We start from the raw sequence: 24,767 nt of genomic DNA, 5'->3' as shown, positions 1-24,767 counted from the left end.
GGTATTTTTTTGTTCCAATTTTGATTCTAGACAACTAGATAAAATCAGTAAGTTTAAAGAGGCAGAAATGCACAAGTGTTCATAATCAAGATGCTGATGGTGAAACAAAACATTTATAAACCTAGTTCAAGTACTAAATTCTAGCTAAGATAATAGTGATCTCCAGTGTATTTACTTTGAATGATCCTGGTGTGCATTGTGTGTTACGTTACTAACGTCTTAAAATCAACTCATGATTCTTTAAAAAGTATGAAGGCATTTACAAACAATATGCTGAAAATTTACAATTTAAACTCTTGAAATGGTAATGTAATTGTGTACAATCTACTAGAGTCAGGCTGTATGGCACACAAATTATTTCCAATGATAAGAAACACTTGGCAGTTGGCTGGTTGTTATCCTTCATTCTCAAAGAGGACCAAAAGGACTTCACCATATTGGGGTTAAGTTATAGTGTGTCCGACCGTGGCTGATCAGACCAATACAAACTCAGAAGGCTCTGCTACAGGTTGGGCACAAATAATTCATGCGAACATTGGGATGGAGATGTCTCTAAATTTCGCACATATCACATTTCTTTTGAGCTACTGCAGTTCTTCTTTGCTGTTAGAGCACAGCACCGTCTTTAATGAGGGCACACCATGCTGGGCGGTCCTTTGCCAGCATCTACCATGTCACACAATCTATTCCAATTCTCCAGGGAGACCTCAAGAGTTTCCTTGTATTGCTTCTTCTGACCACCTTCTGAGCATCTTCCTCATGTGAGTTCTCCATAAAATAGTCTTTTAGGCAAGTGTACATTTGGCATTCAAACAACATGGCCAGCCCATCAGAGTTGCACTCTCTACAGTAGCGTTTGACTGCTTCGCGGTTAGCTTGAGAAAGGACCTCGTTGTGTGGCACCGTACCCTGCCAGGTGATCTCAGAATCTTCCTAAGACAATTCAAATGAAAGCGATTCAGTTTCCTGACATGGAGCTGGTAGACTGCCCAGGTTTCGCAGGTGTACAACAATGAGGTCAGCACAGCGGTTCTGTAGACCTTCAGTTTGGTAGGCAACCTAGTACCTCTTCTCTCCCATGCTTTCCTTCGGAGCCTCCAAAACACCCCATGTGGTTTATCAGCAGGATAGTTCATCCACCTCTAAGAAGGTAGCATTTAACTCCATCAAAAGTAAAGTACAAGCAAAGCTTAAAGAGATGCAGGATTCTTTGACTCAGTAAGAATGCAGATGAAATTCAACTTTACTCTGATAGTAACAATCCAGAACACTTTTATGATGCCCTGTAGGCTATTTATGGTGCATCTCAACTACTCAGTGCTGATGGAGCCACATTGATTAGTGATAAGGATTTGATCCTAGAGGGATGTGCTGAACACTTCCATGATGTTCTCAACAGACAGTCATCAATCAATTCTGAAGCCATTGACTGTTTACCTTAGGTTGAAGTCACTCCCCTTCTAGCACCTCGGCAGTGGCAAACAAGGACGTGCTCTTCATTAATTCTAAATTCTTTAATTCCTTAATTCTCCTTTTCTCACTTTGAGAGCATCTCAAAGAAGTGCTAGCATAGTAAAGACCTGTGACCTTAGCGACTAGGCTCACTACTGATTTATTCAACTCACTGCTGTATTTTATTCTTCCCTGATTGACTGTCACACCCCCTACTCCATACCTTCACTTCAGCCTTCCTATACCTGTACCTCCCTTCCTTTCAGCAGAAGGATTCATATATATATAAAATAGGCATTGGCCTGCTATACTGGGAATATCTTAAAGACCACCCACACTAAGTTTTCTCTCCTCCACTATTCCACACTTTTGCTGCAGTCTCTGAAGAAGAGGTGGCCCTTCTCCTCAACCACGCTAGCTCTTCCACTTTTGGACCCTTACCTATCTCTTCTAGGAGCTTGTCCCTTAAATCAGTTTCTCTCTCCTTACCTACTAACTCCCTTCACCATTGACTTAAAAAATGCCAAGTCTCTTCCATCCTTAAAAACTTCCACTTGAGCTCTTCACAGCAATACACGAATCTAAGACGACTCTGAAAGATTCACTATGGAAATTGCTGTCCACACCCAGAGAGAAAAATATGGAGTCTGAATGCAGATGGAAGCATACTGTTTGCTCCCCTTTTCCTTTGTTGTTTTGTTTTATTGCTTCTTTCTTGTGGTTCCTCCCATTAGTTCTAATTGTTCTTTACATCATGACTAATTGGAAAATATGCTTAATATGAAGGTATAAGTAGAACCTATATCAGATTGCACGCTGTCTTGGGACTGGGTGAGGAGTGGGAGGGGGAGAAATTTAAAACTCAAAATCTTATGGAAGTGAATGTTGAAAACTAAAAATAAATAAATTATCAAGGGGGGGGGGACCTTCTACTTGACCCTCAGGCTACCATTGATCTCTCTCTCTCTTTTATAACCAAACTTGTAGAAAGGGCTGGCTGCACTTACTGCCTCCATTTCTTCAACTCTGACTTATCTCTCAGTCCCTTGCAGCCTGACTTTCTAGACTCACCACTTCCCTGAAGCTGTTCTCCACTCCCATAGCTACCACCCTTCTGCAGGCCCTCATCACCTCTCATCTGAACTATTGCAGTATTCTCTTAATTGATCCTCCTACCTCAAGTCTCTCCATTCCAATCTATCTTCTATACACCTACCAAGTTGCTATCCCTGAAGCACAAGTCTGACCATGTCTCTCCCCTTCAAGGCCCTTCAGTGGCTCCCTAGTGCCTTAGGATTAAATATAAAGGGTGAGGTTTGGCATTTAAAGCCCTTTGCAGTCTGGTTGATTTCACATCACTCTCCTATGCACTGTACAGTCCAACAGACTGACTCATTGCTCTTTGCTGCACATAATATCCCAGCTCCAACTCATGCCTTTGCATAGACAGCTGTTGGTGCCTGGAGTACTCTTCTGCCTCACCACCACTGCTAAGAATCCTGAGCTTCCTTTAAGACACAGTCTAGATGCCACCTTTCTTGACCCCACCAATTGTTCATTCTCTCCCCCTATTAAATTTCATTGTCTTTGTTTCGTATGTATTTTGTATTTTCTTTTTGTAATCGTCTTGTTTCTTCTTAGTAAAAAAAATAAACTACCTGAGGGCAGATGCTGTTTGATTCTTAGTCTTTATAATCCAGTATCTAACAGTGCCTGGCATTTAGTAGGTGCTTAAAAAGTGCTTGTTGAGTTCAATTGCATTAAATTGAGTTATTTTGTGATATTATTAGATTTATTTAGATTGAGAATTAAATTTGTTTGAAAAAAATTTTTAATCATCCCTATGTTATTTGGTATTGTTAGTGGTACTATTAGTGGTTGAGTTGAAAAGATATTTTTAAAGGATTTTGTTGTGACAGCTATCCCTGTTTTATTTGAAGTGAAGAGTCCTTCCACTAAAAGAGATTTTTCAAAATCACTGAAGTAGATGGTTATTAATTTGTACATAAAGATACTTAATATCCCTATTAGGCCCTCACTTGTTAAAGTGGTAGCTCCAGAAACTTGTAGTTATAGCTCAAAAAATTAATGGGTAAAGAAATGGGACTTGGTAAGTGATGGAAAGTATCAGTGAATAGATATGTAGAAACAGACAACATAATGGCGTCAAAACCTGGTCAAATACACACATGAAAGGAAAAGAAGATGACTTCATAACTGCCTCATTAAAATTAATATACAATCTTATGTTTTTTACTTATATTTTACAAATAAAAGTTTACAGTTACATTTACAACATTATATGACTTATTTTGTTGCTCTTCATTTTTATTTTTTATGCATTTAAATATTTGTACTTATTGATGGAAGTTGAAAGTATCTTTTTTAAACAAACAGGTAGATGGAACAATGGCAAGAGCCGATTGGTAGGTAAATGATGTGTGTGTTATTACTGAAATAAACACAGAATCTTTCTATAATTTTCACTTTTTCATTGTTATTTGTAACAGGGATTACGACCGAGAACAATTTGCTGATAACCAAATCCCCCTGTTGGTAATAGGAACCAAGCTGGACCAGATTCATGAATCTAAGCGCAATGAAGTTCTAACTAGAATTGCTTTCTTGGCTGAAGATTTCAATGCAGAAGAGATTAATTTGGTGGGTAACAATAATAATAGCTAACATTTATATAGTGCTTACTGTGTGCCAAGCACTGTGCTAAGGGTTTTACAATTATTATTTCCTTTGATCTTCACAACATCCCTGGGAGGTAAGGGGTTATTATTATATCCATTTTACAGATGAGAAAGCTGAGGCCAGGGTCGCACAGCTAGTAAGTGTCTGAGTCTGGATTTGCACTGAGGTCTTCTGACCCCAGGCCCAGCCGTCTACCCATTGCACCACCAAGCTGCCCTAGTATTTCATCAGCAGATGTTTGTGTTATCAGAAAAGCCTATCCTTAGTAGGTTAAGGGACATTGAGATATTATAAATCATTTAATGTGATGGATACTTAAAAGTCCTCAGATGGGTCAGCGATCATGTCAGTCTAGACTCTCTTGTCAATGATATAGACACAGTGTGTCCCTGCCTGATCATTCTGTCCAACTTTATCCACGTCCTCCCCCAAGTTCATCACAGAGGGTCCACCCAATGCACTAGAGAACTTCTTGATTTCTCCTGACATTGGAAGGATACCAGTGGAGTCTGGTTGTCCTCCTGTCTTCCCTTCCCTTTGTCTCATGGCTAGTCCATCTTTTCTTCTGTTATATGTTTCCCTAATAGCATCTTCTATCCTTTGAAGTTTCTTATTAGTTCCTAACTTTTCCCATCTGTTTCATGCAGACAGTATTAATTGAACCTTAAATTATTGTCTAATCCACCTCCTTCAACTTACAGATGAGGAAACTGAGGCCCAGCAAAAGGCATGTTACTTATGCCCAGTGTCACACCTCAGTTATTAGTGGAGACATGGCTATACCCTAGGTTTCCTGGTTATTGTTCTGTATGTTTTGACTCTTTGATCCCTTACAAGTCTATGGTCATTTACCTGAGTAAGTTCATTCTCTTTGTGTCAATGTATTAGACATTGTTTTCTGACACCTGGCAAGGTACATTGTGTGTAGTAGACACTTAAGAAGCATTGGTTCTATCAAATTAACCTGATATAAAGTGACCTATAGCAATGATTCCGACACTATCCACTGTGATAATTCACTTGTGCATGATGAAAATGATGGGCTTACTATAGTGAAGAGAAAAGCAAAGTAAAAATGATTAGGTGCTTAGAGCAGGGGGTGAGGAGATTCATGCCACTGAATGATGTGGACAGTATCACTAATTCTGTGCCTCAGTTGCTCCTTCCTTGAGTGAGTCAGTTACCTTAGCTTTAAAATTTGTGGTGAAGGGCAGCCAGGCATATCAAGGAAATGAATCTATCCTAATCATTTAAACTCCTCTGTAAACATTGGAATGCTTACATAAGCTTTGAGGACCGAATATCACAGAGTGGGATTACTAGACAAGCTGAAAGTTATTAGTTTTTCCCATGTGGTAATATACTGCGGATTACTGAGCCCCATTCTGAGCCAGTTAGCACAGTTAGGGCTTACTGCTAACAATAGCACATGTTACTGTTTTCTTGTAGGCCAAGCACTGTCAAATGGGAAAGAATGTGCATAGGCTACTCCTTAACCTTGGCCAGCATTTCTGTTGCAGATTCATTGTATGGGGGAATGGATAGAAATGGTAATGGTGGCTCTTTGCAAATCATTTACCTCTAATTCATGCCTCACTACTGGTGGATGAGTAGTTTCTACCCTTTATCAAATCTCTGCAACTAGATCACCTTCCCCCTAGCCCATTCTCTTGAATTGTTTACCTTCTGTTTTGCAGTGGAGTGTGAGCTCTTCACTTTAGGAATAGCAGTGCCTCAAGCAAAAGCTCACTCTTAGCCTTCCTGTCTCCTTCATTTGTCACCATGGAGGATTTGGTATAAATGCCTGAAGAATCAGCACCAGACTTTGAATTATTAGAGGGCACCTCCTGTGTGAAGTACATCAGATCCTGGTACTAGCAGTTCCAAGATTATTCAATTTTAAACACTGCCCAGAAGAAAAATGGACTAAATTGAAATAAGAATTTATTTTGTTCCTGTGGTTCCTTTTGATTTCAATCAAAATGTTTTTGTGTTAACAGTGCCTGTAGTGCCCTGATTAGTCTAGAATATGTCATTCATCATTCTGTAATAAGGATGGGGCCAGTTTTACATGTTTTTAGCATTTGGAAAACATACTCATCTGATCGGAGTTTGAATGCCTCCAAAGAGTTCACTGACTCAATAAAGAACTTTGGACTTTTGACAGTGGCCAGCCTCTGAAGCTAACTAGTAACAAAAGGGCATTGAGCACCAAGGAAATGAAAATGAGGGAAGTTAGCACCAAGAAAATAATACAATTAAAAAGGAAAGTCACAGAAATTTAGGTTCGAATAAGCCAGTTCAGTTGCCAAAAAGAGGAAAATCTAACCATTTGAATGCCATTATAATTTTGTTGATCACCAATCTATTAAATGATAAATCTTCTTAAACCTGGCAAAAAAAAAAGAGCCTGACAATGCAATTATGTAGTTTAAACAGAAGATATTATTTAAAGCTTACCTGTATATTGTAAGCAATGAAAAAGATCAGAGTACAGTTTATACGTAATCTTCAATCAAAACGCTTGGATATATTTCTTTCAGTAATCAAAGATTTGTGATTTCATCTATGTGAGCATTCAGTCCCTCCCTGCCTTAAGATATGGCTTAATCAGCTACTATGGCCAAAAAATTCATTACATGGTAACTAACCCTCTGTGATGAACTTTCTCAAACTTAATCAGCCTGATCACAATAGACATATCTATGTTATTCATTGATCTGGCCTGTTCTTTGGGCAACAGAAATAACATATTTTAAGGTCCAGCCTCCAAGCCTCACTCAGCTGAAGTATCTGCCACAGCTTATAACCTCCTGGCATAACTCTGAAGGGTACCACAATGAGGCATCAAACTAAGATTTAATACTCTTATCAAATAGGATCTGGTTTGGACTGCATACCTGGCTAATCTTGCCTTTTTCAAACTTAGGAAAGTGTTAACAGCTGTCCATTTGCAAAACCCTGCTGTATCACATTCTTGACTAGAAAGCATGCATATATACACTTAGAACTATTCTAGAAGGTTCTTAGGGTTATGATTCTGACTTGGACATATTTCAAAATGAGTTTTTCAAAAAGCTTATTAAGTGTCAGAAACATAAGATTTTAGATTTGCAGAGGCTCTTTTTGTACTAGGAACTTTGAAATTCCAAACAAAAATTATTTTAGCCACAGAAAGTAATTGTCAGAGTGATTCTTTTAAAATTCATTTTTGGGGGCAGCTAGGTGGTGCAGTGGATAGAGCACCAGCCATGCATTCAGGAGGACCTGAGTTCAAATCCTGCCTCAGACACGTAACACTTATTAGTTGTGTGACCCTGGGCAAGTCACTTAACCCCAATTGCCTTACCAAAAAGCAAAAAAAAATCATTTTTGGATACTTTATGCAGTTTTCTGCAAAAAAAAAATAACCTTGTTCTCTGTTGTACTTTATTTTGAAGACCATACTGAATTCTTTTACTATTGTTATTCTGCAAGTTTGGCATCAACTTCTGACCACAAGCATAAGGATATAGCCAGTGAATTTTGCTTAGTGGGTAAAATAGGTGGTTATACGTGTACACTCTTTGAGAAAACATCAAATAGGCTTAAGGTCAGAAGATCAGAATAAAGCAATTATTACTCAGAAAAAAACAATTTTATTAATTTCAAAGAGGTCATTTGTAGAAGGTCTAAAACTTTGTATATCTTAAAAGTTCTGTCGCCCTCATCGTGATGATAATGTAGGCTTCACCAAGAATTAGAAGGCATCTTAAAGTAAGAAACAAAGGTTCCCTTTCAGGGACACAGCTCTATAGTCTACTTGCTCCCTGTTGAAGGTCAAATAGCTGTTAGTCTTCCATCAGTGGAGAATAGGCCTTTTAAGGCCTTGCCACTACTATTCACTTTCTTTATTCCAAAAGCCCAACCTTCTCTGCCTTCTCATTCACACCAGGTCTTTTTTTCTTCTTCTTTAATTTTGGGTTAAACAACATTTAATCTACTACATTATTTGTATCAGTAGCTATCATTTGTTTATTTGTTGTTAGAAATAACATCACTCTCTGGCATTTATCTAAAGGTTCAGAAACATGTTTCTAATACGTGGAGAAATCCTCAGCAGGTGTTCTCCACTGCTCTAAGTCTTTACTTCTAAATTTCTTATCTGTTTACTTGTTAAGCATATATTTGCTGGATCCTACAAAAAATAGGATCATAAGACCATAGTTCTTGAACTGAAAGGGACCCTCAAGGTCATCTTGTGCACCTCCCTCATTTTACAGATGAGGAAATTGAGACCCAAAGAGATTAAGTAAATTACATTAAGTCTCAAAGGGAGTGAGCGGCAGAGCTGGAAGTCAAGCTCAGATCCTATGGCTCCAACTTCAGTGCTCTGTGCCAGCTTCTCTACCTTCACCCTCTAGGATACCATCTACAACTCCTGTTGTTTAAAAAAAAAAAAAGGTGGGGCAGCTAGGTGGCACAGTGGATAGAGCACCAGCCCTGAAGTCAGGAGGACCTGAGTTCAAATCCGGCCTAAGACCAAACACATGACACTTACTAGCTGTGTGACCCTGGGCAAGTCACTTAACCCCAATTCCCTAAAAAAAAAAAAAAAAAAGGGTGGAGCCAGATGGCAGAATCCAAACAGCAACTCAGCTGAGCTTTCAAACATAAGACTCAAGAGAAGCATAAACAGGTAAATGTAAAAGAGCTATCATGAGGGAATTAATAAAGTTGATCAGTAAACTGCTTACATTCCTATGTGAGAAGAGGATACTTATCACTCCTAAGAACTTTATCGTAAGGCAGTTAGGAGTATAGACACATAGAAGGACACAGGTGTGACTTGACTATGATGGGATGATCTCAGAAATTAAGAGATGAGAGAGATGCACTGAGAAATCCAATCCAGTGACTGGGTCTACTGGAAACATCATCACCAAAAACACTCTTGGGAGCCACGGTGGAAAGGCCCTGTTGAAGTCCTGCTCACTACTCTCGCTGTGGCCAAACTCTGGAAAGAAAAATAGACCTAATTAAAAGAGATAATCATGAAAACTACATTTTGCTGAAAGGTATTATAGACAATGAAGTAATGTAAGTACTAAACATATGTACCAAGTGATGTAGCATCTATCTGTATTCTTAAAGGGAAAGTTAAATGAGTTACAGGAGGAAATAATAAAACTATGCAAGTAAAAGGCCTTAAAAGGCCTTGTTTAATGGGTAAAATAGGTGGTTATACACGTGCACTTTTTGAGAAAGCATCAAATGGGCTTTAAGGTCAGAAGATCATTTTAGAAATTTTAGAAAGTTGGATGTGGTAGACCTCTGGAGAAAACTGAATGAGAATAAAAAGGAGTATACCTTTTCCTCTCCTGTATGTGGCATGTTCACAAAAATTAACCGTGTATCAGGTCATAAAACCTCACAACCAAATGCACAAAAACAAAAATATTAAATGTATCATTTTCAGATAAATAAATAAATGCAGTAAAAATTACATTCAATAAAGAGCCAAGGAAACAGTTAAAATTAATCGGAAACTAATTAATCCTAAGGAATGAGTGGGTCAAAGAACAAATCATAGAAACAATAACTTCACTAAAGAAAATTAAAGCAGGGAGACAATATACTGATATTTATGGAATGCAGCCAAACCAGTACTTAGGAGAAAATGTATATCTCTAAATGTTTACGTCCATAAAATAGGGAAAGAGCAGATCAAAGATTTGAGCATGCAATTTAAAAAGCTAGAAAAAGAACAAATTAAAAATCCCTAGTTAAACACACCAAACTGGAAATCCTAAAAAAGAAAAGATTAATGAAATTGAAAGAAAAAAAATTGAACATATAAGTAAAACTACGAATTAGTTTTATATGGAAAAAAACAATAAAATAGATAAACCATTGGTCAATTTGTTTGCAAAAAAAGAAAGAAAACCAAATTACCAGTATCAAAAATGAAACAGCTGAATTCATTGGTAGTGAAGATGAAATTAAAGCAATTATTAGGAACTGTTTTGCCCAATTATATGCCTGTAAATCTGACAATCTAAGTAAAATGGATGGACCCAGATTAACAGAAGAGGAAATAGAGGACTTAACCCTTTTTTAGAAAAAAAAATTTGAACGAGCTATCAGTGAGCTCCCCAAGGAAAAATTCCCAGGACCAAATGGATTCACAAGTGAATTCTACCAAACATTTAAAGAACTAATTCTAGTACTATATAAACTATTTGGAAAAATAGGCAAATAAGAGTCTTATGAAATTGTTTTCATGACACAAATATAATGCTGATACCTAAACCAGGAAGAACCAAAGCAGAAAAGGAAACTATAGACCAATTTCCCTAATGGATGTTGATGCAAAAATTTTGCATGAAACACTAGCAAGGAGATTACAACATAGATCATACACTATGGCCAGGTAGGATTTATACCAGGAATGCAGGACTGGTACAATATTAGGAAAACTGTCAGCATGATTGACCTGATGTATCAATAACACAAACAACAAAAATCATGATTATCTCAGTAGATGCAGAAAATGCTTTTGACAAAATATAACACTCATTCCTATTAAAAACACTAAAAAGCATAGGAATAAATAGAGCTTTCCTAAAATGGTAAATATTATTTATCTAAAACTATTGGCAAGTATTATCTGTAATGGAGATAAACTAGAAACCTTCCCAGTAAAATCAGGGGTGGAGCAAGGATGCTTATTATCACCATTGTTATTCAGTATTGTACTAGGCATGCTAGCTAGCAGTGAGACAAGTAAAAGAAATTAGAATAGGCAATGAGGAAACAAAACCATCACTTTGCAAACAATATGATGGTGTATTTAGAGAACCCTAGAGAATAAACTAAAACTAAAACTAAAAAATTAGTTGATTAATTAACCTCTTTAGCATAGTTGCAGGATATAAAATAAACCTGCATAAATCATCAGCATTGCTATATATTGCCAACAAAGTCCAGCAGGAAGAGAGAGAAAGAAAAATTCCATTTACAATAAATACAGAAAATATAAAATGCTTGGGGTCTACCTGCCAAGACAAACCCAGGAATTATGTGAACACAATTACAGAACACTTCACACAGGTAAAAACAAATCTTACCAATTGGAGAAACATTATTTGCTCATGGGTAGACTGAGCCAATATTATAAAAATGACAAAAATTAACTTACTTATTCAGTGTCATACCAATCAGACTACAAAAAAGTCGCTTTATAGAGTTGGAAAAAAAAATAACAATTCGTCTGTAAGAACAAAAGATCAAGAATATCAAGGGAGTCAATGAAAAAAAAATGTGAAAGAAGGTGGCCTTGCAGTACCAGATTTCAAACTATTACAAAGCAATAATCATCAAAACAATCTGGTACTAGCTAAGAAATAGAATGGTGGCTCAGTGGAATAGATTAGGTATATAATACACAGTAGTAAATAATCATAGTAATCTAGTGTTTGATAAGCCCAAAGAGCACAAAAACTCACTATTTAACAAAAATTGCTTGGAATACTGGAAAGCAGTTTGGCAGAAACTAAGTATAAACCAACATCTCACACTGTATACCAAGAGAAGGTCAAAATGGGTACGTCATTTAGACATAAAGGGTGATATAAATATATTAGGGGAGCATAGAAAATTTTCCCTTTCAGATCTATGGATCAGGGAAGAATTTATGACTAACAAGAGAGAGGAAATAAAATGGATAATTCTGATTACATTAAATTTTAAAAGTTCTACATAAACAAAACCAATGCAGCCAAGATTGGAAAGTGGGAAACTGGGGGGAAAATTTACAGCAAGTTTCTCTGATAAAAGTCTCATTTCTCAGATATATAGAGAACTGAGTTGAATTTTTAAGGCTACAAGTCATTCCCCATTTGATAAATAAATGGTCAAAGGATATGAACAGGAAGTTTTCAAAGAAATCAGAGCTATCTGTAGTCATGTGAAAAAAATGCTGTAAATCACTATTGATTAGAGAAATGCAAATTAAAACAACTGTGAGGTACCACCTCACAACTATCAGATTGGTTAATATGGTGGAAAAGGAAAATGACAAATGTTGGAGAGGGTGGGGAAAACTGAGACACTAATACACTGTTGGTGGAGTTGTGAACTCATCCAACCATTCTGAAGAGCAATTTCAAACTATGCCAAAAGGACTATGAAACTATGCATATTCTTTGACCCAGCAATACCACTACTAGGTCTGTATCCCAAAGAGATAAAAGGAAAAGGACCTGTATGTACAAAAATATTTATAATAAGTCTTTTTGTGGTGGCAAAGAATGGAAATTGAGATATTACCCATATCAGCTGGGGAATGACTGACAAAGTTGTGGTATATGATTATGATGGAATTCTGTTGTGCTGTAAGAAATGATGAGCAAGATGGTTTTAGAAAAATCTGGGAAGACTTACATGAACTGATACAAAGTGAAGTGAGCAGAACCAGGAAGACATTGTACACAGTGACTGCAATATCTTACACAGTGATCAACTGTGAATTACTTAGCTACTCTGATCAATACAATGATCCAGGTCAATCCAGAAAGACAATTCTGAAAAAATAGTGCCTCCAGAGAAAGAACTGATGGAGTCTGAAAGCATATTGAAGCTTAATTTTTTTTTCACTTTCTTTTTCTTGCTTTTTTTTTTGCAACAAAACTAATGGAAATGTTTCTGCATGATTTCACATGTATTATTGATATCACACTTCTTGCCTTCTCAGTGGGTGGGGGAGGCATCAAAGGGAGGTACAGAATTCAGAACTCAAAAAAAAATTTTTTTTTAATTTTAAAGCTCTTATAAGAAATATGCATAGTCAAGCAGGCCCTCTCTGTCAAGAAGTTGATAACATGCTTCATCATCAGTCCGCTGGTATCATGGTCAGTCATTGCAGTGATCAAGTTCTTTAAGTCTTTCAAAGTTGTTCATTTTTACAATGCCGTTGTTAAATAAATTGGGCTTTTGGTTCTGTTCACTTCACTCTGCAACAAGTCTTCCCAAGTTTCCCTGAAACCATTTCTATAATTTCTTACAACAGATTAGTATTCCTCACATGCCCCATAATGTATTAAGCAATTTCCCAGTTAAAGGGTACCCCTTTAGTTCCCAGTTCTTTGTCATTACAAAAGCTGCTGCTATGAATGTTTTTGTACATTTAGGAAATTGATCTCTTTGGAGCATAGGCTTTGTAGTGGTAAGCTGAACCTAAATTCTGTCTGACTAATGTGCAGTTTTCCCAGTGTTTTTTATCAAATAGTAAGTCCTAGTATTGTCATTTTCATCATTTTGGCTCAACCTACTCATAAGTTATTAATATTTCTCTAATTATTATATCCATCTTCATTTCTGTAAACAGCATCCTATAGTTGTATTTATAGATTTCCTATTTGTATCTCAATAGATAGACTACTAAATATGTAATACACCAAGAGGTAAGTTCTTAACCTTCTGCCTTTAGGCTTCTTTTTTCTTTCAACACACTTCTTCTGTGGGGCCCCGTGCCCTTTGTACCATCAGACCTAAGCAAGCCATCTTGAGTCTTTGGAGGAAATAATTGTGCTTGTGTCTGGTGTTGCATTTGACCTGAGAGCTTCAAATGATTTCTTTCACATTACAATTGGTTGTGAGTAAATGTTCTGTGAGGATTAGTGCAAAATACTGGAATTGAAGAATTCTTATCTAGTTGTGATTCTATTTCTAATTCCCAAGGTGGCCTTAAATTAATTAGGTGCTTAGTGCTTTCAACATGCACTGTCCCTGGCACATGGTAGGTATTTAATAAATTCTTGTTGTCTGATTGATTCTTCATTCAAAAACTGCTAACATTACAAGCCTGCCTCAAGGAGGACCGTAGAAATGATTGATTGATTGATTGATTGGGCACCCAAAAATGGGCAACTCTACCTTTCTGTAACACCTCTCATAATTCATTGCTTTCTGGGTTATTGATTGTAATTTGAAGACCACCTATAGAAACTATTTGTAAAAGTATAATGCATTTTATTTCTCTATAGAAGGACCTAATAATAATCATTATAACTCATAAAGAACTTTTGTTGAAAAATATAAATCACTACTCATCATAGATTTTATGTTCCCTTTTCTAGGACTGCACAAATCCCCGATACCTTGCGGCAGGATCTTCCAACGCTGTCAAGCTGAGTAGATTTTTTGATAAGGTAAATTCTCACTTGCTTTTTAATATAACTAGGAGCTTGTGTATTATGAGAGTTAAGGACCTAGTTTTTCAGTGTCCCTTTATTCCTTCAGGCTGAACTTAGCAACCTGGGAAACATCTGCTATTTCTTTTCTTATCTGTTGGTATAATTGCTCAATGCCTGCTGAAGTATTTGTACCATCAGCAGCATCACTTTGTCCACAAAGGATAACCAACGACTACCAGAGTTTAAATTTTTCATTTTTGTCATTTGTCAGTGGGTAATTGATCCTGCTTCTGACATAAAAATAGGGTTTATTTTCCAGCTTTGTATATACATTCCTTTAAAAAAAAAAAGACACCCGATGCTAATACAAGTTCTAAGAACTGTTTGATTTACTAGGCCAATTCTAAGTACTTATTAATCCCAGATACATGTAATTTCTAAAGTAGTTGCTACACATGAAGTTGACCTCCTGATAATTCACTTTCAAAGACTTTTGAATTCCAGTTATTGACCTATTCTTGGAGTGTTGAAGTAAAATAAAAATGGAGGATGATTCAGCATGCTTGTAAATTAGGGCACCGTTTGTCTTTGTCTTGGCAAAGTCACATCTCTGCAATGCTGCTCAAGTGAGTGCTATGTGCCCAGTGTTCATATTGCACATTAAGAAAAGCTAGAGAGCAGAATGAATTCTTTCCTCATCCTTACTTTTCAGAATTGGCATCTTCTTTCAAAGTTCAACCTTGGTACATTTCTTTTACCAGGACTTCTCTTGTCCTCACCAGTGAAAGAGGTTCTCCTTCCTCAAACTTTATTGGGACAGTTTATCTGGCTCTCTTCTTTGCCCCTGATCTCATACTTACTTGTTTACATGTCTTATCTCCCTATTGGATTATAAACTCCTAGAGTGCAGGGACTGTCATTTTTTCATATTCCTATCACCAGCACCTAGCTCTTAGTATGTACTTACTAAATGTTCCTTGAATTAGTTTTTACCCTTTCTCACCATAGGACTCTCTTCCCTACCCCCACCTGCTCAAGGAGGCAGGCGCAATAGAGCCTAGGGTAGGAATCACTGTTGACTCTTATTTGGTAGCAGTTCTGGGGAGTGGGGGTGGGAGAAGAGATGGAACACTGGGTATGAGAGTCAGCAATAGTAATCTCTCTATAAGTTTCTTTTCTTGGGGTGCCCCTTTGCTTTTATATCTCTAGTACCTTATGTGTCTTGCACATAGACATTTAATAAATAGTGATTGGATTGGATTAGATTAGGATTGGAGTGGTTTGCTTTGGAAGTTATCAGGAGAAGAGGGTGAGCAAGATGTAGAATTTATGGGGTTAGGACATCAGCCAGTCAGTCAATGAATATAATCACATTTGCAGGTGAGACAAACACACACACACACACACACACACACACACACATTCTCTGAAGAGAGATTTCCAGAGTAGGAATACTCTACTGCCTTCTCATTCCTTATATGATCAGGAAGTATTCCCTGTGACCTGACTCTGATTTAGTTCCAGCCTATGTGCTGTCTGGCACATAAGAAAAGAGGATTGGGGAGCCTGAGCTTCCGGGCTTTTAAAGCCCCAGAAAATTTGGGGTTTAGTATTAGATTAGCAAGTATTTTTGCTCTTGAGCTTAAGAATTGTCATATGGATTAGATTGTTAGATGATCTCACCTATAGAAAGTCACTAGGTACATTATGAGCAATGTGGTCACATGACAGCAAAAAGCATTGGTGGAAATGACTGGATTGACCTCAGAGCATTTGGAAACAAAACCAGGAGGAAAAAAGACAGATACAAAGTAAAACACATCTACTAGAATTTCTCTTTATTTTCATTGATGCCCATAGTGGAACTACCACTATGGCACCACAAATGTAGTGCATAGTACCCAGGATGCCAGGTGAAAACTGGTAATGGTGCTTCAAAATATACAGGAAAGAATGGCTAGACTTGATGAAGTATATGCAGAAAAAATTTATATTCTAGGGTATACTTTAACCCTAAAGATATTAAAAGAAGAATTTTAAAGGCATTTGACCAGTTCTCAAGATATCTCATAAAAGAGAAGATTACAAAAGAATAAGAAAGATCACAAATAGTGATTTTAAACAAAAAGGCAACTAAGAAGATCATTGTAATTATGGATCCATATTGCCTGCTTTCTCATCTTCATAAAATCTTGGAGAGCAAACTACACCCATATGAAAGGTATCCTTGATGAATACATGCGAAAGGTACAGGCAGGATTGAGAAGATGGTTTTCTGTAGATTATCACATCACTATAGCTATACAACTGCCTGAAAGTTATAGAGAATGTGTAAGCTCTCATTTTGTTTCCTAACTTTAAAAAAGCATTTAACTTTGAATAGCCTTCTTTTCAGGCAAGGTTTCTTCACATATACCTCAGAATCAGAATCATCCAAAAATCTATGATTGATGTGACCCAAGAGGTAGCTTTGTTCACCAGTCTGCTGAGTACTTATATCAAAGAAGGTATTAAAGCAAGCTGATTGATAGATGTTCAACAGAGATGTCATCTGGTGTCCTGGAAAATGTCCTGTATAAAGTCCAAATGAAAGAAGGTTTTACTCTGAGTGAAATTTCCACATGTCCCTTTGTGCAGTGATAGAACACTACAAAACTGCCTCAGAGAAATCCATAACAATGCACAGTTAATCTATCTCATCTTCTTCTCTAGAAAGACAAAAATGGATGAAAAACACATCTAGTTGGACAGGTAGCCTATTGACCTAGCACATAAATATGCTTGAATAAGTGCTGCCAATGATCTGGCCTGAGGATTGAGTTGGAGTGGGCTATCAGCCTGGATTGTATTTGGGAAATTGCACAGCAGTCTCAATTGATCACCACTGAAAAGCTATTGAATTACCATTGAATGAATGAAACCAGTGAATACCATTATTCTCAGACTAATGCTGTTCACTGATGAATTATCTCAGAAGAATTAAAAGGACAGGTGGAAATGAAAAGGTGCATGATGGCAAGCAGACTGTAGAATATTACCAGTAGTGGCCCATGCATAAGAAGTTACATAAGGAGTGCTACTTAGATCACTGGGGAAAAAATGAGCTGGTCATATAGCAAGAGTGAGAAACAACCGAAGGATGGGTCCAAATGGCACATTGGTATCCTTGAGTTACTAAAAGAACAAGTAGGATTTATGGGGAAATGCAGGAAAGTATTATACATAATCAAAAGGGATATGATCTTTACCACTATGTAGGCAGTACCCACGCAGTTCCATTTAAGGAACAGTATAGAATTTCTGCCCTTAGATTTTGAACTCAATTTTCCCAGAAGGGATTTTTGTGCCATGATTACTTGTGTTGTCATTCCTATGGAGACACATTTGTCCCTTAGCCAAGCACCCTTGTTACAGTGGAATTTATCCTGGCTCTAGCCACTGCAATGACAAAGATCAATATTAATTATTTTTCAGATGTTCTCCATCACATATTAAAATAATACTAACATTGTAATAGGACACATTATTTCCAGTTGTTTTTTTTTCACTAATAATTGCTTTATCCAGATCCATCCATATTCTCTTACCTAGCCTTCTTTGTGACTAAGGATAAAGACTCACAGCTGTTAATGAAACATCCTAATTTACGGTTCAGTCTGTGGTCATAAAAAAGAGCATAACTAACTGTATAAATGGAGATCAAACTCACAACCTTGGCCTAATTAGCTCTGTGCTCTAACTGAGCTAACTGGCAACAGATTTTGCTTTAAATTGTATGAAGCCTCTTAATTATAGATTAATTAAGGTCTCTTAATTGTGGATAAGCCTTTTAGTCCCCTGAGTAGCCATCACAGTTAACCACATTTTCCAGATATGTGTATTCTGCATTTGCTAAATCATCTCTCTGTTTCCAACAGGTCATAGAGAAGAGATATTTTATTCGAGATGGTAACCAGGTCAGTGACCATCTTTTTCTTTCAGTAAAGCAAGGCCTATAGCTAGAGTTAAGGTGCCAGGTTTTTGTCTTTTATGATATACATTAGCTCTAGAAATGTTTTCCTGTATCTTAGGTATTAAATGGTAATGACCATAATGATTCTCAAAAGACCTGTGTCATTAAACCTTTCCCTTACATTTGGAATAGTTTGATTTCTAAAGCTCTTTAGGGAAATTATAAAAACACAAAGTGACAGGGATTCCTCTTGGCCCACGAGGAACCACATGTCCTATTTTCTTCTATTCCTGGCATTAAAGGACAGGCTTTAGTAATGGGAACAATTCATTTTAAACTCTAATACATTAATTAAATAATGTTCAGTCTTCACCTGAAATTTCTCCTTTCTTAATTTAGGTTTTACTATTATTAAAGGAGTTTACCTATACCTGTTTGGTACCTATACTTTGGCAGCATTTTTACCTTATCTCATTCTTACAGTTTGAATTTCTCAGTAAAACCTCTCCTATAAACTAGTTCCATAATATAAATGTGTGAATGATATCACTGGGTCATTTCACTATAGAAAATGATAAATAAGAGAGAAAGACAGACATATTATTGGGGAGATGAGTATGTTACATCTACTTTAGACATAACTTTTTATCTTCCTACCTACAGATGCCTGGCTTTCCCGACCGAAAAAGATTTGGTGGAGGAGTTCTGAAAAACCTTCATTATGACTGAAATATACTCATGCTTTTAAAGAATGAACAGGAAGGAACAGATTTTCTCTTCCTGATGGGCTCCAGGGGCAATGTATTGGCTGTTAGAATGTCCAGCCTTTTGTGCATCTATCTTAAACACTTTTCTTCATACTCCCCCACTAATGGAAAAATAAAGGGAAATGATAATAGGGGTTATTTGTGAGTATGGACACCTTTCTTCCTTCTCTATCCCTGGCTTCTGTGGATTGTACAGCCATGTGGAAATAGAAGATACTATCAGGTTTAAGTATTAAGCAGCAGTAACTTGGCAAGACAGTGAAAATTCACTCTTGCCCAGTACAGAAAGGTTTTTTGGTGTGTCTCATCTAAACTTAAGTATATTTTAAAGTGGGTGCCAATTGTTCTGAACTCTAAACTCTTAAGAGGAGAGGTTATATTAGCCAGTCCTTAAATGGTTTTTAGTAGCTAGCTTTCATTAACTTTTTGTCATTTTCAAAGAGAAAAAGCAGAATTAATTACGTCTCCACCCCAGTCACATACTGTTCACAATAGCAGTCTTGTCTACTGCCCCTCCTCTCCCTCACAAATGGCTCAGTGAGTAGAAGAGGCAGACTAAGAGTTGCAGTTAAATATAAATACAAATTAATAATACACGGGCAGCAACAGTAGCAGAAAAAAAACTGAAACAAATTGGTCAGAAGTTGGCAGCTCCCTGAATCCTGGATCATTGAGCTCTACCTGACTGCGGTCCTCACTGAAACCTCCTTGGGAAAAAGCAAGGAGCATTTGTAGGCCAGTGGCAGGGGCGGGGAAAGGCAGCGAGTGACTTACAGCCCCTTCACTTATTTATTTCAAGTAAAATTCAACTCTGGAAGAGTAAATCTTAGTTCACTCACATGTACTCAGTGAATTCAGAATATTATTCTTGGTGCCGGCAATGGAGGATTCACTGTGAGACGAGTAAAAATAGGCTTTGCAGCCACACATTCACTGGAAGTAGGTATGAATTATGGAACAAGATTCTTGGCTTTCTTGATGGTCCAATAATTGGTTTAGGATCATGTCAGTTTTTTGCACAGCCTTCCCTTTTTGATTTTGGCCCATCATTTTTCCTTGTTATGGTGAATCCTGATTTTGCTGCCTTCCTCAGAATCTCCTTGATTGACCCTCTGTCTTCTCCCCTCCTCCAGTGTTCATCACAGCTTCAATTATCTCCTCCCCTCCCCCCATCTCTCTCTATGATTTTTTAATTAAGTTCCCACCTCACAGCTTCTTTTCCTCATTGTAAAAATAAAGCATTCACACTCCAGTTTCTCCTCTATCTTTTTCTCCCATTTTAATTGCATTTCAACACTTACCCAGTCCAGAATCAGAGGAGAAGAGTTTACAATAGGGTTTTACAAGACAGGTTTTGGAGGGTTTGGGGACCACTTGTCATCACCACTTTCTCCCATAGTTGTGGCCACATTTGAATAGGGGTTGGTGGTGGGAGGCAGGGGGTGGCAGGACCTCATAACACCCATGCCACATGTGGACTTTGGCATGGTGTTAGTGTCGTGCCTGGGACTGCATTATATGCCATAGATTCAACAACACCTGGGCAAAATTCCCCAACTGTGGCTCTCATCCCTCCCATGTTAAAAAATAATTAAGTAGCATCCTTGTCTCTCTTTCCTTCCTCTTGGTCATTGATTTCAACCATTATCTCTCCTCATTTTAAATTAAAGCCCATTACAGTTTATTCCCCCTAAAGAACAAAACAAATAAAAAGACCTTCCCAGGGGCAGAGCTGATTATCTTCCCCTTATAAAATGAATGAACATAATTCTTTCTCACCACTCCAACTACATTTTTTTCAAAAAAAATCTACTCCCTTCACACTAAGAAATGTGAGGCAAGTGTAAGCAGTGGCAGTACGAGGCTTAATGCAAGGAGAGAGCTTATGTTAGGTGATTTCAAATGCCCTGATCAGGGATGGCCTGTGGCAAAATTGAAGAAGGCAGTTTGGCTTTGGATCCTTTCCACCTCCCCTGTTAATGTCATTTTTCCTCCTTCCTTCTTCATCCAACTCCCGTAAGCTTCCCAAGGCGCCTTTCCTATGTCCATTCTCAATTTCAGGCAATTGTCAACTGATTCCAGCTAAGAGGGGAACTTTTGAAAACAATAAAGCCTTCAAGACCCAAAAGGATTAAGCTGTAACAGTTAAATGGCAAGGTGATATTTCTAGGCAGGAGTTGCCTGTTCTACTTAGTTGTTAATAAGGTCAGCCCTGGGCCTGGGATCATAGAGCCAAGCCTGCCTCTTCCCATCCATTTACTCAATTATCAGGATCCGTCCTTGTCTGACCATTCTCCTGCTATGTCTCCAGCTAAGGCTGTGCCTCACACACTGCAGGGACATGTTTCCAACATTTGTAATGGGAACCTGCTAGCAATAGGTACCTTCCCCACCACGACTACTGCTCCCATCTTCACACCTACCTCCCCCTCTCAGTGGGGGACAAAGGTTTGCCACACTACTTCTGAAATTTTGCCAATACCTCTACATCTCACCTTCATTTTATTATTATATTATTAACTGTCCTTGGTTCACTGTATTTTTTTTAGAATTGCTCCTTTCACCTGATAGCTTTGTTAAGTAGTAGAGTCTTTTTTTTGTAAATAGTATTTTATTTTTTCCAATTACATGGAAAGATAATTTTCAGCATTCGTTTTTGTAAGATTTTGAGTTCCAAATTTTTCTCCCTCCCCCCTCTCCAAGACAGCAAGCAATCTGATATAGGTTATACGTGGACAATCATGTTAAACATATTTCCACATTAGTCATGTTGTGAACAAAAAAACAGAACAAAACCACCCCAGAAAAAGTGAAAATAGTATATTTTGATCTGCATTCAGGCTTCATAGTTTTTTCTATAGATGTGGCTAGCATTTTCTGTCATGAGTCTCTTGGAATTGTCTTAGATCATTATACTGCTAAGAAGAATTAAGTCCATCAAAGTTGATCATCGCACGATGTTGCTGTCACTGTGTACAGTGTTCTCCTGGTTCTGCTCACTTCACTCAGCATCAGTCCATACAAGTCTTTCCAGGTTTTTCTGAAGTCTGCCTGCTCATCGTTTCTTATAGCACAATAGTATTCCATTACACTCATATACCACAACTTGTTCAGCCATTCCCCAGTGAGTGGGCATTCCCTCAGTTTCCAATTCTTTGCCACCACAAACAGAGCTGCTATAAATATTTTTGTACATCTGGGTCCTTTCCCTGCAGTAGAATCTTTTTCTACACTTAGACACTGCAAAGGCTCGTATGGATCTTATAAACATTATTGAAAAAGGTGGGGTACCAGAAGGGACCTTGGAAGTCATGTAGTCCAATTCCCTTCTTTTACAGATGAAAAAGAACTAAACTATAAACATCTAATATAATAAACAACAGTAAGTCTATAAGCATCCAATATTAGGGAGAGAGGTGAAGTCATGAGTGCACTGGGCACTTAGAAAAGTGTTTTGGAGGCAAAGTTCAAAGTAAATTCAATGCATTGCCCTGCATGTGACCATTTTCTTTTTGGTTTGTCACTTGTTCCCAGGTGGTTTTGATAAGTTCCTCAGCTCTTTGAAGCCCGGATTACGGAACAGTACAAGGGGGAAAACAGCTGAATTTGGAGCTAGAGGCCCTGAACTTGAATCCTGGCTTTACTGCTTCCTCCTAGTGTGAACTTGGACAAGTCATTTAATCCTTGTGGGCTTTATGTTCCTCATTTGTAAAATGAGGGTGTTGAACTGTATGATCTCTGAGGGCCCTTTCATGTCTAAATCTGTGATTCTATGAAGCACTAATTTGTAGTAAAAGAATGTAGACCTTATGAACCCAAACTAGATGGGACCCAGAGATAGAGCATTCACCTTCCAGATCAGAATAGTAGCAAATAATAGAAAAGGTATGGCCTCATAATGGCCTAATGATACAACATAGGGACCTTATTGGGAGTGGAGGGAGTAGTAGGAGGACATACTTCAGTGCAGCTGGAGAAGCTGTAAGTTTAGTCTACCAGTTATGGGAAAGTTTGGAATTAGGTGAGAAAAAAATGACCCAAACCATGTGTCCTTTGCCCTGCTGGATAATTGGCTATAAGTACTGAGGAGGTCAAAGGCAGAAAGATCCTATAAAAATATTGTATACCCTTTTCATAGTAGCAAAAAAGTGGAAACAGGTGCCTGTTGATTGGCTGAAAAAAACAGTTGTTCAGTCATGTCAGACTCTTTGTGACCCTGTGACCCATAGCACATCAATAGTGTCCATGGAGTTTTCTTGGCAAAGATCCCGGAGTGCTTTGTTATTTCCTTCTTCAGCTCATTTTACAGATGAGAAAACTGAGGCAAAAAGGATTAAATGATTTGCCCAAGGTCACACAGTAAGTTGATGGAAGCCAGACTTGAACTTAGAAAAATAAGTCATTCTAACTTCAGGCCTAGCACTCCTGCCACCATGCCACCTAGCTCAGCTATAGTTGTATCTCAGTCTTGTTCCATAAGTACATCATTGCCAAGTAAACTGGCTGGAAAGGACTCATGAAAGTCCTTGCTTCAAAGTATGTCTTATTCAAACAGGACATTGTGTTCACATTAATAAAATCACTTCTATGGGCTGTTGGCCAAAAGAGGGAGGAAAATAGGCTTAATATTCTAAAATTGCATGCCATAATGATATTTAGTTTAATATTAAATGGAATAATGGATAAAGTACTAAAAGTCAGGAAGAGCTGGGTTCTAATTCTGCAACTTCCTACTGTGAACAAGTCACTTAATTTATCTGAGCCTCAGTTTTATCTGAGGGCAGCTAGGAGATACAGTGGATAGAGTGCCAGGCCTGGAGTAAGGTAGACTTATCTTCCCGAGTTCACATGTGGCCTCAGACATTTAGTAGCTGTGTGACCCTGGACAAGTCACTTAAGCCTGTTGGCCTCAACTCCTCATCTGTAAAATGAACTGGAAAAAGAAATGGCAAACCACTCCAGTATCTTTTCCAAGAAAACCCTAAATGGGATCACAAAGAGTCAGAGATGACCAAAGTGACTCATTAACAGCAGTTTTATCTAGGTGCCACAGCTGATAGAGTGGGAGGCTTGAGTTCAATTCTAGTGTCAGAGCTTCTAAGCTGTAGATTCTGGGCAAGTCACTTAACTTCTGTTTGTCTCAGTTTCCTCAATTTTAAAATGAGGAAAATAATAGTATGTATCTTGGAGGGCTGTTGTAAGGATCAAATAAGATAGCATTTGTAAAACATTTAGTACAGTGCCTAGCACACAGTAGGTGCTGTATAAATGCTTATTCCCTTCCCCTTCCCTATTGGAAGGAGATAAAAATATGATCCTACAATCCTATACCCTATAGTCTGCACATAACAATTTTGAGACTTGGATAAAAATGTATTAGAGGGCTTCATAAATCTTAAAGTGCCAGTGTATAAATTCTAGCATAGAGGCCAAAGACAATGCTTAGCTGAGGCCACAGCAGCTCAGTTTTGAGCCATTCCCCACTCATTATGGTTTGCCTGGATTCATCTCTTAGGGAAGTCTGACACCTGATTAGGGGAAGTAGGCTCCCCTTTCTCACATTCATTGACTCATCACCCTTACCCAGGCTGCTCAAGGACATTTGCTTTTGTCTCTAATGCAGTGTTTCTTGAAAGAAAAGGAAAGAAAAAAGAAAGGAAGGAAGGAAAGAAGAAAGGAAGGAAGGAAGGAAGGAAGGAAGGAAGGAAGGAAGGAAGGAAG

At 37.8% G+C, this 24,767-nt stretch overlaps 1 protein-coding gene across 1 annotated transcript in view; it reads left to right on the top strand.

Moving 5' to 3' along the window:
- The window catches only part of RABL3 (RAB, member of RAS oncogene family like 3), a 58,222-nt gene extending 39,038 nt beyond the window's left edge, over nucleotides 1–19,184 (top strand). Inside the window, exons 5-8 of the mRNA XM_027845128.1 lie at nucleotides 3,963–4,113; nucleotides 14,271–14,342; nucleotides 18,245–18,283; nucleotides 18,943–19,184. Of these exons, the coding sequence (XP_027700929.1) occupies nucleotides 3,963–4,113; nucleotides 14,271–14,342; nucleotides 18,245–18,283; nucleotides 18,943–19,008 (328 nt within the window). The 3' untranslated portion in view covers nucleotides 19,009–19,184. The remainder of the gene's footprint in view (nucleotides 1–3,962; nucleotides 4,114–14,270; nucleotides 14,343–18,244; nucleotides 18,284–18,942) is intronic.
- The last annotated feature ends 5,583 nt before the right edge of the window (nucleotides 19,185–24,767 follow it).

This window comes from Vombatus ursinus, unplaced genomic scaffold, assembly GCF_900497805.2.
Source record: "Vombatus ursinus unplaced genomic scaffold, bare-nosed wombat genome assembly UNPS02014959.1, whole genome shotgun sequence".
Classification (NCBI taxonomy): Eukaryota; Metazoa; Chordata; class Mammalia; order Diprotodontia; family Vombatidae; genus Vombatus; species Vombatus ursinus.
The sequence above is the reverse complement of the archived record's forward strand: the minus strand, read 5'-3'. Positions and strand labels throughout refer to the sequence as shown.